This window comes from Neltuma alba, unplaced genomic scaffold, assembly GCF_004799145.2.
Source record: "Neltuma alba isolate B1F8T4 unplaced genomic scaffold, ASM479914v2 tig00005642_pilon, whole genome shotgun sequence".
NCBI lineage: Eukaryota > Viridiplantae > Streptophyta > Magnoliopsida > Fabales > Fabaceae > Neltuma > Neltuma alba.
The window spans coordinates 1-15,370 of NW_021634184.1; the positions used below are offsets into that span (position 1 = coordinate 1).

At 33.1% G+C, this 15,370-nt stretch overlaps 1 protein-coding gene and 1 pseudogene across 1 annotated transcript; both read right to left on the reverse strand.

Moving 5' to 3' along the window:
• Positions 1-1,811: 1,811 nt before the first annotated feature.
• LOC114748212 (sugar transport protein 13-like) lies at positions 1,812-6,032 on the reverse strand (annotated as a pseudogene).
• Positions 6,033-9,505: 3,473 nt separating this feature from the next.
• Positions 9,506-10,338, reverse strand: LOC114748207 (mavicyanin-like). Its single transcript, XM_028936565.1, has 2 exons — positions 10,149-10,338; positions 9,506-9,858 (listed from the first exon to the last, which is right to left on the reverse strand). Exons 1-2 carry the CDS (start codon positions 10,336-10,338, stop codon positions 9,506-9,508), a joined length of 543 nt encoding a protein of 180 aa, XP_028792398.1.
• Positions 10,339-15,370: the final 5,032 nt, after the last annotated feature.

Below are 15,370 nucleotides of genomic sequence, written 5' to 3' on the forward strand. Positions count from 1 at the left end.
CAGCAGCACCGCCGGTACTCCCGCCATTCCCAGAGACACCCTCCATCCCCAGTCATCTTTTGTCCTGTTCCATTAAACATATTCATTACGCTCAGGGATATGATCCAAGCAATTGGCATTACGCTTCGAATGATGCTTTCATTAACATCTGAACTAGGAATATCCTAAATTTATAGTAGCAGATACTCCCTTGGTTTCTGAATAGAAGAGAATTTTTTGGTATTATTTTTTTGTTGAGTTTCATTAACTATTTACCATTTCACTTTTCCTTCATACGTGTAAATAAAAATATTTTTTTACATATTCATTGTTTTTAACTAATTTTTCAAGGTCAATCTTTGATACAAGAGCCAATTGGAGATTAGATTGAGTTCTAAATATAAGACTTCAATTTATTTTGTCTATCAAATTTATAATATTTTCTCTAAATATTCCTATTTATGGTAAAGAAAAGACAAATGAAAAGAATAGTTTAGGAATGTCAATTCACATTTATATTAATTAGCTAACTTAACTTATTTTATTACTCATCAAATTATTATCTAGTTCATATATTAAAAATTGGGATAGTAATTCAGTCATCTGTATTTTATATTTAAAAAAAAAACAAAAGGAGGAGCACATGCAACGCTTGCTCATTACACAAATAAAATGAAGAAGGTTGGTTAAAATATACTACTACTTTTTGTCATTAATATAAGAACTGATTAACTAATTTCAGTAGATTAAAAAAAACTAGTTAAATTAGTTATTTGTAGTAAAAATATAATTATATTTTTTTAAAATACTCTTACTAATAATCAAGAGTATTAGTCAAATTACGACCATTACAAAAACTACTTAAAAAAAAAACAAATAGTCAGAACATGGGAGTTAGTACTTAGTACTTTGCAGTCTTTAGCGTTAATAGCAACCAACCAATAATCATCATATTGGTGAAGAACATTCGTAGTAATGTACAATCAAAACAACGTAGGATTGCTTACTTGCTGGTGCCATATTTGACGAGTTCAGCGAAGAGGATGCCGACGGTCCACATTCAGCTGAAACTAGATTCGTTGCTCCACGTACTCTTGCCCGGGCGCAATTTCCGAAAGGCACACTGGCACTGCCCTATTTATTCATTATTTATTATTTATGGGTAAATACAAACACCGCGATGTGATCATGATTTTTTTTTTGGCCAATGAGATCATGATATTGAAACCTAAGGTTTTTAAATTTATCACCAATTTGTATATCAACCGGATATAGGGAGTTTTCTCTCTTGATGGTAAATATAAGCGACAAATTCCCGTTGGCCAAAAAAAAAAACAGAAACAAATTATCCCACATCTCTTTTACTAAAAGTTCTCCTCATGTTTCTTCAAATGCAAAATTGACTTTTTATGTACGTGATTACATATTGTGTAAAACTTCAAATTAATTTGGAGTTTTTTTTTTTTGGGGGGGTGGCTACCCGACATGGTTATGAAGACTAAAAGCGTTCAACTACTTCTTTGTTATTTTCATATTCTCAATATAAGATTAAGATTCAGTTAATAACTAGTGAAGATTAAAAAAGTTAAATAAATGGCTCCCCCAATATTGTATTTGCCATTTTCTTAAAATTAATTTTTCTAATTTATAAGCTGATAATCTAATAATACATTTAAATATTTTAAAGAGAGCATGTAAGTATACTATAATTAAAACTTTTTTAGATTTTTTTAATTTTTTCAAATTAGTCAACTGAGTTTTATATTAAAATAAAATAGTACATACCAAGGAACCATGCTCCAGATTTAAATAAGGCCATCTTAAATTCTTAATTAATTTGTACAACTTAAAAATAGTTTGATAAATTTGTTGTTTGCAGATGAATTGATGATAAATAACAAGAAAGTGAAAAGTGGATAGGGGAGGACTAACCTGGTTACCAAGCCAGTCCCACAACCAAGCAAAAGTCTTCCAATAATGAGCATGGCCAGGTCTTGAGCACCTGCACTAAACGCAGTTCCACAAGGAAGAAGATGCCAGCTACGAGCATACTCTTCCTTCTCCCAAATTTCCTTGTCGTATAAGCTGCGGCTATTGTCGCCGTCATCCCTGCCAGATATAAACACGACGTGAACAGTTGCCGCTTCCAGTTGTCGTTTGGGCAGTAATTACCATTTTCCCCCTTCCCTCTCCCCCTCCGAAGAACTTCTTCAAGAATGGTCGCATGAACGTCACCCCCCACCTGATTCAATCCATAAGGCCATAAGGTATACCTATTTTCTCGTTTTTTTTTTTGCCGGGAAAATGATAGTTTTCTTGGAATTCAATTCAAAGCTTCATACATGTTCTATTAATTCATGCTAACGTTGGTTGGAGAGTAAATTATGGTAGAGAAAGTAATATCTCTATAGCCACAAGTTTCGTGAGAATATAACACAGTACGTGACTTGGTTTCCAGAATTTTCGAGAAATTATGACTTGAAATTGCAATTAAACATCTGCAAAATCGATGAACTCCTGCTCAATCCCGATTTCCGTTGAGAAGGAGGAGGAGGGGAAGAGAAACAAATTGAAGATATGCACCTGAAACGCCGATGTCGTAGCCGAACATGAGGCCACCGGTAGCGGCCATGAAACCATAAGTGACGACAATCGGAGTGACCTTGGCATCGAAGTTTCCGCCGACGTTGCTGGCGGTGGGCGAAGTCTCCGCCGGTCATGGTCGTTTCGGATCATACAGGCAGGTCGAACAGCACAAACAACAATCAAATCAGTTAAGGTGAGAGTAAGAAGAAGATTGGAGGAGGCAAACACAATTAATGTGGACGGAGTGAAGAGAACAATAAATATCCTAGATATAGGACCTTGTATAAGGTGTTATATTTAGAACGGAAGAGCATTAAAGAAAGTGGCTCCACACCATCGCCACTATTACTAAATGACAATTTCACATCACTTGTCCGTATTTTACAAAATTCTTCTCCTGTGCGTAATTCATTTCTCCTCAATCTTTGATATATATCTTTTTAACTAATTTGATTAAATTAAAAAAAATTAGTAAGTTAGTTAATTATAAAACATATAACATATTTTTCTAAAACACTATATAATAATAATCTTTCTTAATATCCTTCCTCCCTTACTTACTTGAGTATGGTTAAATGAGTTTTATAGGGATAATTTAAAAAAAAGTTAGTAAATATAGAAATATGTTTTATATTTAATAAAATTAACTTAACATTAGATCCTATATTAAAGACTAGAGGAGTATTACATAAGTTAGTCTTTTCATATTAAATATAAGATCTCCATTCCTTTCATTTACCATGCTACCTCCACTCCTAATTATAAGAACTAGTTGACTAATTTGAGTAGATTAAGAAAATATTTAAGTTAGTTATTTGTAATAAATAGGTGTTGTCTTTTCTAAAATATCTTTGCTAACTAAATGTATTGACTATAACTATTATAATTAGAAGAAATACCTTAAGAAAAAATATATAAATATGAGAAACAAAATGAATTAGAGTCTTATATTAAGGACCGAAGGTAGTATTTATCTTTTTTTTTTAAAAAAAATAGTCATTGTATTAGTTGCAAATGTTAAAAATTTTATTAAACGATAGTTCTAACTAATACTACCTCCGGTTCTAATTATAAGAACCAATTGACTAATTTGAGGAGATTAAGGAAGTAAATTGAGTTAGTTATTTGTCCTAAATAGATATTATCTTTCCTAAAATATCTTTATTAATCAAGTATATTAACTAGAACTATAATTACTAGAAGGATTATCTTGGAAAAAATTGAGTAAATATGAGAGACAAAGTGGATTAGGGTCTTATATTTAGAACTAAAATAAAAGTCAAACAGAGTCTTATATTAAGGACTGGAGGTAGTTTATATGATTAGAAAACGTATTTTAGGAAAGATAATATTTATTTATTACAAATAACTAATTTAACTAATTTTTTAATTTATTTAAATTAATCAACTAATTTTTATGTTTAGACACAAAGCTCACGAGTCAAATTGGCAGTGACTCGAACTGACGGCAACACTATCAATGAAGGAGAGGATGCACGATCTGGCCTGTGAGCTACAAATTGCTTTTTGACTTATAGAATTTATCCATCATAGTCAGATTCCCTTACCCGCCTTATCCAAACAGTTCTGAACTATTTTTTAGTTTGATTTCATATACTGATTGAATCAGTCATAAATCTTCATTGTGGATCTTCTTATGCCATTGAAATAGAATTTAAGAAAAAATGGGAAGAGGCACTGTTCCCTTGTTGCATTTTCTAATAAGGAGAAATAAAGTGACTATGAATCAATGACTGCAGTTGCTTAGAGATATAAGAAATTTGACGGCGTTTAGAAGGAAAGATATTTTTTGTCAGTGAATCAAAATATTTTTTTCCAGCCTTATTTTAACAGTGTTTAAGAGTTGTTTTGGGGTTCCATGATGAGGTGTAAAATTAATACAGATGGCATAATTTGATTGGCTAACTTGACATATTTGACTTAAGTGTCTTGATGTAAGTTTTGTCCTTTTTTCTTGAGTAGACAATAAATGATTTCTGTCGAACCGGACGGTTGGTTCTTTATTCAAAAACTAGCTTTTATAGTATAGTACGAGAATTGCCGGTAAAAAAAAGTTAGTACGCGGAATAATAAAATAAAATAAATAAATACTCCTCCGATCCTTAATATAAGACCCATTTAACTAATTTGATTAGATTAAGGAAGTTAGATAAATTAGTTAATTATAAGAAAAGTGACATATTTTTCCTAAAATACCATAATCATATTTCTTAATATCTCATCTCCCTCTTCTACTTGATTATGGTTGAGGGAGTATTTATAGGGGTAATTTAGAGCAAATTGATAAATATGAGAAATGGGTCTTATATTTAGGACTAAAACTGACTCAAGAATTGGGTCTTATATTAAGGACCGGAGGAGTATTTTATAATATAAATATTTCTTACACTCTTAAAAAGGTTAATGTTGAATTATAATAGAAGTATAGTAAATTGAAAATTTTCAATACAATCATTATGTAATACTACCTCCCGTCCTAATAATAAAACTTCGTTAACGCGGTCATATAGTTAGTGCGAAAGACAATAATTTCAATCTAAAAGCAGAATAGATATGACATGGAGATCCAAAGTCATGCTTGTATGCTTTCATATTATGAACTATAATAACACTTAAACGGTACAAATTATTAGGGTCATCAACTTTATTATTAAACACTAATCATTACTTAGTGCAAAAATATAACCAATATGTCAAATCACACTACTTATAAATCGTGTTTTCTGTTTTTCGAAAAAAAAAAAAGTAATGCGAAGGGTTACGTTTTTTTTTTTTTTTTTATGTGGACCTACCCTTAAAAAGCCAAGACGGGTTTAAGTGAGAAAAATATATAGCTGAAAAAATCACATGATTAGGACCCTGTATTTCCTTCTCTCATTTCATCGCTGAGAATAGCAAAGTGGCATTAGCTTTAATGGCGCCAGCAACATTCTTAGCTTCTCTCCTCAATATAGGAAAAAGTGGAGAAACAAGAAGGAAAATTATATATATATAGATATGTAGATTGATACTGATATATATATATATGAGATCGTAATTCACTGAATCTCTTTTTATCTCTTAGAATGGAGGAAGAATCAAACCAAGAACAAACCAGAACTGATGATGAGAATAAGAGATCATTATTAATGGAGCTCATACCCAGGGAAATTATGGAGCTCATGATCGATGGCTTTTCCATTACAGACCAATTTCAATTCTCAAGAGTCTGCAAATCATGTCATTCTTTGGCCCTCAAGAGACCCATCCCACGAGCTCGTGAAAATCCATGGCTTCTTGCTCTCACTCATGAATTCTCCTCCTGCCGTAGAAATATATGCAGCAGCAACAACAAGAACAAGAAGCTAACATGTTATAAGATCCAAGCAACAACATCGTTCAAACATTCTAATCCATACATTATTGGATGCTTCAAGGGATGGTTGTTTCTCCAATATCGCAATCATGACTTAATCCAACTCAAATATCTTTTCCAATATTTGTCTTGATCTCCCTCCTTTGCCTGGCCACATCATGTTGAATTTTCTACGTTCTGATAAGGTTCCGTCTCCACCTCCACCTTCAATTGCCTTGTGGCATAGTGGCATGAAAACTGAATCTCCCGATCTTAACAATAACCAGATACAACATGCGAAAGCTTTTGCACTGTCTTTATGTAAGTTTATGAGACCTATTATGGTTGCAGTTGTTTCAAGTAAAGAGAAATTAGCCTTGTGTAAGATCGGAGGCAAAGCATGGGAAGCTTATTATCTTTTTTTTTTTTTGGGTGAAAAGGACAAGCTAGGCTTGAAGGAGAATATTAAAATCCTAAGAAGCTCATGCAGTTGCTGCAGTAGATCTTCCAGCAGTTGTGGCCTCTTTGTCCTCCAATGATAGAGCTAGGCATTCAGTCAGAGCCTCTGGAATCAAAACTGTATCAGTATAGTCACCATGACCTGTCTTAGCAAAAAAATCAGCACACCCCATGATGGCCCTAGTAGTGTGATGGAGCGTCACTTCTCCGTCTCCAAAAACCAGGTCCCTTATGTCATTTATAACCAGTTTAAGCAGATTATCTGCTACACACACATGCGGATGATAATGTTGCATGCCTCTAAAGAGTCAGAATAGACCATGATTTTGGTATACCTGAGCTGTTTGGCCACTTCTAGGCCTGTTCGGATGGCTACGAGTTCTGCTTCAATGATCAAAGAGCATCCTAAACATTTCCTGAAGCCCATCAACCAATCTCCTTCAGAGTTCCTAATGAAATCTCCACATGCTGCACTATTTTGTTGTTTGACTGACCTGTCCACATCAACCCGGATTGCATCTTGTGGTGGTGGAGTCCATCTACTCTCCTGTATTGCAAAAATGTTGAACACTTGATGGCAAAGCTTATTATTAGTGGAGCACTCCATAAGTGAATTGAGACACCTGTGAAGTAATTCCCTTGTACTCATACTCATGCCACCAAACACAAAGGAGCATCTTCCAATCCCTTCTCTATACCCCCTTATAAAGTCATAAGCTGATTTAACTGAAAAGCACCCATCTGTTGAAGCTCTCCAAGTGAAACAGTCATTAACATTAGAAATAGGAGGAGATATTCAGATAATTCTAGCAATTATCCAAGAGGGTAGAATGCCTCTCCAACCATCCACCTTCCAATGCCCATCCTCTAACACGTGATCAATCACTTTATCCATAGAATTAATTCCATGAGAATGATGCACATAATAGATAAGTGGTCGATCTAGTGGAAGCCATTTATCCCACCAAAAGCTAGTATCATGTCCATTGTTGACTCTCTTTCCTATCTATTGAACAAAGGTCTCCCACACTGAGGTAATGGCATGCCAGGTTCTTGGGGAATTTCTTTTTTTATTGATACTTAGCATAAGATCCTCACCATACCTGTACTTCGACTTCAAGCATTGGACCTAGAAAGCATTTGGTTTGGTTAGCATGCCCCAACAAGGCTTCATAATGAAAGCTTTATTCTGTGTGACTAGGTTTTTAAAGCCTAAACTGCCATCTTGCTTGCTCATAGTCACTTTGTCCCAAGAGATGAGGTGCATTTTCCTTTTTCCTTCATCCTGAGACCAAAGGAACTTTCGACTAATTTTCTCTATTTCAGCAATTGTGCCAAGAGGAAGGAGCAAGGATTGCATTTGATAACTTGGTAACACGGTTAGAATCGATTTAATTAACACAGACCGGCCAGCCACATTAAGAACCTTCTGCTTCCACATTGATAGCTTCTTATGTATCTTGATGGGAAGCTTATTATCACCAACATATATGAAGAAAAGTATGTTAATGTGACATTTCACGACATGAGATTATATGCCATTAGAAAAATTTTCGACAAGGTTGACATATTTGGAATTGACGATGATGATCTGAAGCTTAATCTTTTGGGTGTTATAGATTCTTCCCAAGCATTAATATTGGTTTGTTAATGAAAAAAAGTACAGAATGCCGAGCCTATCTAGTAGTGGAGCCTAAAGGGAATGATCATTTGCTTAGTTTCCCAACTATTAAGTTTGAGATTTTTAAGGTTGAAGACGATGAAGGAGGCCGCCAGATTGTGGAAATAATGGCGGATGATATGTTGGAAGATCAAATTGTGTTGTTGAGTGACGCATGTTGTGAGATTGTTGACGTTAAAGATTGTTCCCCTAATGATGATGATGGTAACCATTTTTGTTGTTTTCAAGGTAACCAAATATGTTTCACTTGTTCTGATGATCTTTGTGGCATTTATTGCCTCAAAGATGAAACTGTTAATTGGGTAAGGCCACGTCATGGAATGTATTGTTTGCATTGGATTTTTCCCGCGTTTGGAGCTCAATGTGATTGTGAGTCACATCTTGCTCCGTCCTATTAATTAGGACAATCTGAAGTTATCTGTTCATAATTAATTAATTACCAATCTTGTGTTATTTTCTCATTACTTATTCACTAATTGTCTTCTTGAAAATCTCCTCTCTTTTAATTTTTTTTATTGTTTCAGGATCCTCATCGTCTTCTTTTCTATTTAGACTTAATGTAATGTACCCTCCTTCTAAAACTTATTCTAAGACACTTCGGATACTACCTCGTCAAAAACCAAAAAGATCTGTTGTTAAACCATTAACTTGGTTTGAAAACAAAATAAAAATACGATTTACTCATGTTTACCACGAATTGAAAATGTAGCTCGTAGTCCAATGCACTTTTTAACGGATAATTTTTTTAAAAAAAAAAATTTCTTTGCACTAATACCCTTTTTATAGGAAAAAATTACAATAAGGTCCAACTCAAGGGAATTAAATACAAAAAATCTTTAAAATCATCAAATTATTATCAAGTCTGAAGCGACCTGGTTGCAAAAAAAATTATTTGTTTAATTACCAAGTGACCCTTTTTTTTTTTTTAAAGTTTGTATTGACAACTGAAAAAACAATCGTTGACAACTCAAAGAGCAGTTGTTGACAATTTAATGTATAAAGATTAACAACTATCACGGTAAGTATTAACAATACATTTTCTTAGCATATCACAAAATGCATGCATGACTTGTTAATACCTATCGCAATAGTTGTTAATGCTTATACCTTAAGTTGTCAACGATTACTCTTTTAGTTGTTGATGCAAATTAAAAAAAAAAAAGGAGCAATTTAATAATTAAACAAATAAATTATGTTGCAATGAGGTTCCTTGGAACTTCAAAATAATTTGATAATTTCAAGAGATCTTTTTATATTTAATTTTGTTGGGTGTGACTTTGTTGCAATTTGCCCTTTTTATAACTCCAAATCATCATAAAATTGCACTATTCACAAATCGTTAAAAATATAGCTTATTTTTTAACTGTACAACACACAGTACACTTAACTATCATTCTAATGAAGAGCCATACATATATTCTTGTGGAGTACTAAAGTTGAGATGATTAGAAAGCAGCAAGATCAAGCAATAATGACATGGAGAGTGCTATCATAAGAACAAAAGAAGACATGAAAGGGGCAGCTTTGTTAGGGCAAGAACAAAGGCCATCGTTTGTTCTTGATGGAGTTGGAGCTTTTGTTGCAGAAACCCTGACGACGTTGATATCAACCTTTTGGCCTTTTTGGCAGTGCCCTGGAAAGCCACACATGAACAAGTGATGCCCATAATGGTTGAGTTTTATGGAGTCATTTCCTGTGTTGAAGGTTACCAAAGTAGTCCCTTCTGAAACATTGCATGACTTGTACATCTCATATGCCACTCTCATGACATTGTGGTATTGGGGATTGTACTCAAAAACTGCTCACACAATAAACAAAACTTACGGAGTATTAAATGTGAATCTCAGGTAAGACACCATGTGTGCTCGAGACAAATTATACTACCCTCTTCAATAATAAATATATATATAAGAATTCAATTCATTTTATCTTTTAAATATATAAATTTTTTAAAAACTATTCTTATTGATTACATGTAAGAAACAGGATTTTAATGATCAACGGTGGCCAGTACATATATAAGTAATTTAACTAATTTTTTTAATATTTATAAATGAGTTACTCAGTTTTTAGATGAAAGAAACTTACTGATGGTGTCACCAACTTGGAAGTTCTTAGAAGCAGCCCAATTCTTGTAGTCTACACGGCCAATGGAGGTCCAACCATCAGAGCCTCCAACCTTGTACACTGCTGCATCTGACATTATCGCCATCTTCATCATCATTGTCATTGTAATCAGCAGAACAACATCATTATTTGTTTGTACCGAAGACGACATATCTCCCAGACCTGATCTGATTAAGCAAATTAAGAATCCCTTAATTTCTTTTTGTGCTGTATGTGTAGTGAGAATTAATGGAGGCTTTTCTCTTTTTATATATGCATCTCTTCGATTTTTTTTAAAAAAAGGAGATTAGGGTTGTGGAAGTTGCAACATCAGTAATGGAATAATTGGTAATAATAGTTAGATGTAATTATCACTGTAACTATACAGCTCTTTTAAAAGCAAATTAATTAATTCAGTGCTTTTAGGCCCGCTGTCTTTTGTCTTGTTTGTTTTTTCAGTTGATGATGTATGTGGTTTTGATCATTCTCAACAACAAATAGTTGTTTTATAGTGGCAATGCCACCCACTATAATTGGATGGGGTAAATAATCATGACCCTTTTCCAAACAACTAAAAAATCTGAGATTTTTAAGCATTACATTTAATTTTTGAGGCCAAAATAATTGATTTTTCATTGAAAAAAAAACTAAAAACCAACAGGTAAGACTGTCAATAGGTGGGTTGGGCAACTTCCGCAGCTGTCTATTTAAGGTTAAATAGGTATAGGCTAGCCCATACCTATATAGAACCCATTTAAGCTTGTTATAAACGGGTTATCACTAAATGGTCGGGTTCACGTGGGTTTTGGGCTAGCTTTTTTAAGTAATGCTCTGTTTTTTTCCCTTGTTGGACAAAATTAATTATTAAAATATGTAATAAAAATAATACTAATTTAGTTCTAAATATAAAACTTAATTTATAATATAATTTATATTATAAAATTGGTTTTACATTTAAAATTAAAAAAGTAATAGCTAAGATGTAAGTGAATTCCTGACATATACAACTATAAGCTTAAGTCTTGGGAATTTCTAGATTTCAATTAGTTTAAAAAAAAAAACAATTTCTCCTACCTTTCTGATGTCATTGATATGGAATAGGAAGGGGAATTAAATCAAACAATATCAAAAGCACATTGAAATATATACCCACCACGTATATTTATTATCTTCCTCTATTTTTTTAATTATTTATATTGCCCAAACATTGAAAAAGGAGAAAATTGTTTTAAAGCCATACATTTGTGCAATAGTGCAGAAAACTGGAAAAAGTATCGTTTGGCTAAAAAAGAGACAAAGAGAGCGGTGAGCAAAGCATGTAATAAAGCTTACGAGGGGTTTTATTAGGAGCTAAGAACAAAGGCGAGGGAAAGAAATATTTACAAGATTACAAAGCAAACAGAGAGCAAAAAGAGAGATCTGGATCAAAGTGAAGTATATAAACGATGAAGATGGTAAAGTGCTAGTTACTAATGGTGATATTAAAGATAGATGGGAGGCTTACTTTTACAAGTTGTTTAATGAGGGAAGCGAATATGCGACTCAGGACTTACAGGATTTGCTAAGTAGCAAAGATGATCAGAATTTGGATTTTCATTGTTTCGCATCGGAGAGGTTAAGGCAGCTCTCAAGAAAATGGACAATGGTAAAATCGTTGGGCCTGATGGTATTCCTATTGAAATTTGAAAATGTTTGGGCGAGGAGAGTGAATTGTGGCTAACCAAGCTTTTCAATGAAATTTTACTCTCCAAGAATATGCCGGATGATTGGAGGAGAAGCATCTTAGTTCCTATTTACAAGAATAAAGGAGACATTTAAAATTGTGTAAGCTACAGAGGGATAAAACTTATAAGTCATACAATGAAGTTGTGGGAAAAAGTAATTGAACATAGGTTGAGGTTGGAGATTTCTATTTCGAAGAACCAATTTGGATTTATGCCTGGGAGATCCACAACTGAAGCAATCTATTTATTAAGGGAGTTAATAGAAAGATATAGGAGTAAAAGAAGGGATTTATATATGGTTTTTATTGACTTGAAAAAAGTTTATGATCGTGTGCCAGAAGAAGTACTTTTGAAGGCTTTGGAGAAGAAAGGTGTATGGGTCGCTTATATCAAAGTCATACAAGATATGTATGAGGGGGTAACTATTAGCGTAAGAACGCCTGGAGGTGAGACAAAGGACTTTCTCATTAAGATTGGTCTACATCAGGGATCTTTTTTGAGTCCTTATTTGTTTAATATTGTTCTGGATGTTCTAACTGAGCTTATTCAAGAAAGAATCCCCAAGTCCATGCTCTTTGGGGATGACATAGTCCTCAAAGCAGAGTCAAAAGAAGAGATTAACTCTAGTTTGGAGTTATGGAAAAGGACTTTGGAGTCGAAAGGTTTTCGCTTGAGTAGGAACAAAACAGAATATATGGATTGTAATTTTGGTGGGAGGCAAAGCAATGGTGATTTGGAGGTGAAGATGGGAGATCAAATCATTCCTCAAGTATCAAAGTTTAAATACCTTAGATCCATTATACATGAGAATGGTGAAATTGATGGAGAAGTTTTTCATAGAATACAAGCTGGCTGGTTAAAGTGGAGGAACGTTACTGGAGTTATTTGCGATAAGAAGGTACCTGAGAAGCTTAAGGAAAATTTTATCAGACTGTTATAAGACCAGCTATACTGTACAGTAGTGAATGTTTGGTGATAAAGAGAAAACAAGAACACAAAGTTGGGGTAGTAGAAATGAGGATATTGAGATGGATGTGTGGTCATACAAGAAAAGATAAAATCTAAAATGAAAATATCAGAACAAGAGTTGATGTGGTGCTTATCTAAGAGAAAATAGTTAAAAATTGCTTAAGATGGTTTGGACATATGTAGAAAAGGCCATTGGGGGCCCAGTAAAGGGGATAGATCAGACCATATGGAGTCCCATAAAAAGGGACAGAGGAAGACCGAGAAGAACGCTCAATAAAGTCATTGAGCGAGACCTCCTAGTCAACAACATATCTAAGGACTGAGTTGTTGACAGAGCATAATGACATCATGTGATTCATGTAGCTGACCCCACCTAGTGGGATAAGACTTGTTGTTATTGTTGTATTTGTTCTACTTACATTCTGCTCGATAAAGAATTTGGTTAACGTGAAGAATAAGTAGCGTTTTGGATTAAATTTATGAATCCTGCATGAATTGTTTATTTTCTTTCTCTGTTTCTTTGATTATTTGTTCTGCTTACCTTTTACTCTTAGTCTCCTTGTTATTCTTTTGTTCTATTGCGAAGACTATAGCAGTTATTTGAATATAATAAAACAAATACATAGCTTATATGAATGATATTAGAAGGAAAATGAACTCAAAAACATAAATAATATTAATCTAAACTTCTTGTAGAGTTGGAAAATGGGCCAGCGGGTTTAAAAGAGTCAGTCTTATAGGGTCGAAATTTTAAAAATATCTTAATTTGTTAGACCTAGCCTTTAAACAGACGAGCTAAGGATCAGCCCATGGCCTTTTAGCTTGTTAAAAAAAAATTTATTTTTCATATTTCTTACATGTTTTATAAAAAAAGAAAAAGAAAATAAACAAATAAAATTACTAGTAAAAGACATAAGTATGAATAAAATTAAGTCACAAATATGAGATCATCATATATAAATGTCTATTAACATACAAAAAATCTAAAACACCCATTAGACATAACAAGTCAATAACATTAACATCCAAGAATTCCATTAAAAATAGACAAATGCTTTCACTTAAAAAAAAAAAAAGAAGACAAATATTATTATCACTATCATCAATTGTAATGATATTTGATTGTGCTTCACTAGTAATAAGCTCTTCTTAACTTCTAAAAATGTTAATAATTTCTTCTCAATACTATTTAGCTATTCTGGAGTCTAATATGTCTTCTTCTGTCTTTTTTAATTGAATTTTTTGCCCACTAATAAGTTTATTTATAAGTATTAATGTTAAGTTTGTTTTAGAGGTTTCAACTTAGCAATCACTGGAGATTGATTCTGTGTTGTTTGCTTACTACCTCTAGTCCTAATTATAAGACCTCGTTTGTAGTTTACAAACGAGATTTTATAATTAGGATCGGAGGTAGTATTTATTTTCTTAGGTTTTAATTGTAAAAATCACTTTGTCACACAGTCTCATGAGAAGTTTGAAATACCTCGACGCTTTGGATTAATCCATAATATGCTTTTCATTAGCTAACTATGTCATCCTCTTTTTACTTTTGTTTAGGATGGTCTTCTTTAGTTTTGTCTAGCTCGCTTGTCTAATTCTATTTAAATATAGAGTAAAAATTTTGATATAGTCACTATAGAAAAAGTGTTAATTTATTTGTTAAAATTTTATAACATATATACAAATTGATTCGTATTTATTGGTTCAATCATTAAAAATTTTGTTTTAATATGGTGAATATATTTTTTTTATTTTAATATATAACTGTTGATTCAAATATACAAATTTGAAATCTGATTTAGGATATGAAGAATATATTTTTATTTATTTTAATATTATTAGAGACTGAGGTGTTAGCTAAGAGTGAGTGAAAGACTGAGAGTGAAACTTAGAGAGAGAGCGTGTGTAAAATGTTAGGGATTTAGATTAGGGTCAAGAAAAAAATAAATTTAAAAAATTACTGTTGACGAGTTTAAATGGGCTGGACCTTTTATTTTTCAACCCTATAGGACTGGCCCTTTTAAGTCCAAATTTTCTTTGAAGACCTCAAATTATAAGTCCGACTCTCAACTTAAACAAGTTTAAACGAGCTGGCTCGACAGCCTTATCCATTTTCCTGGCTCTAACGTCTTGTCAATTGACTAATCAACGTCATGATTTAGACTGAGGTAAAGATAGCTTAGATGAAAGTCATTATTGATTTTTTTTTTTTTGTGTTTTTCATTGCTTGCTTCAATTGGACACGAAATCTATGATAATGTGATGTGAACATATAATATAAAGCAATAAACAGGCAGGTACAAGCAGCCTGTGCCTTTGCCTGCTATGCCCCCATATAATACTTCCACCGAACTCATTTAAGTCTGTACGCTTCGGGCTTTTGATGGGCCGACTCAAATGGACAAAAAACATGGCTGATAGTGGGTGGGTCATGCAGGGAACGGTTTGCTTGCTGCCTAAACTAACTTTCATAGGATTTTCCCAAAAAAAGCAAGAGTTAGTTCATAAGGT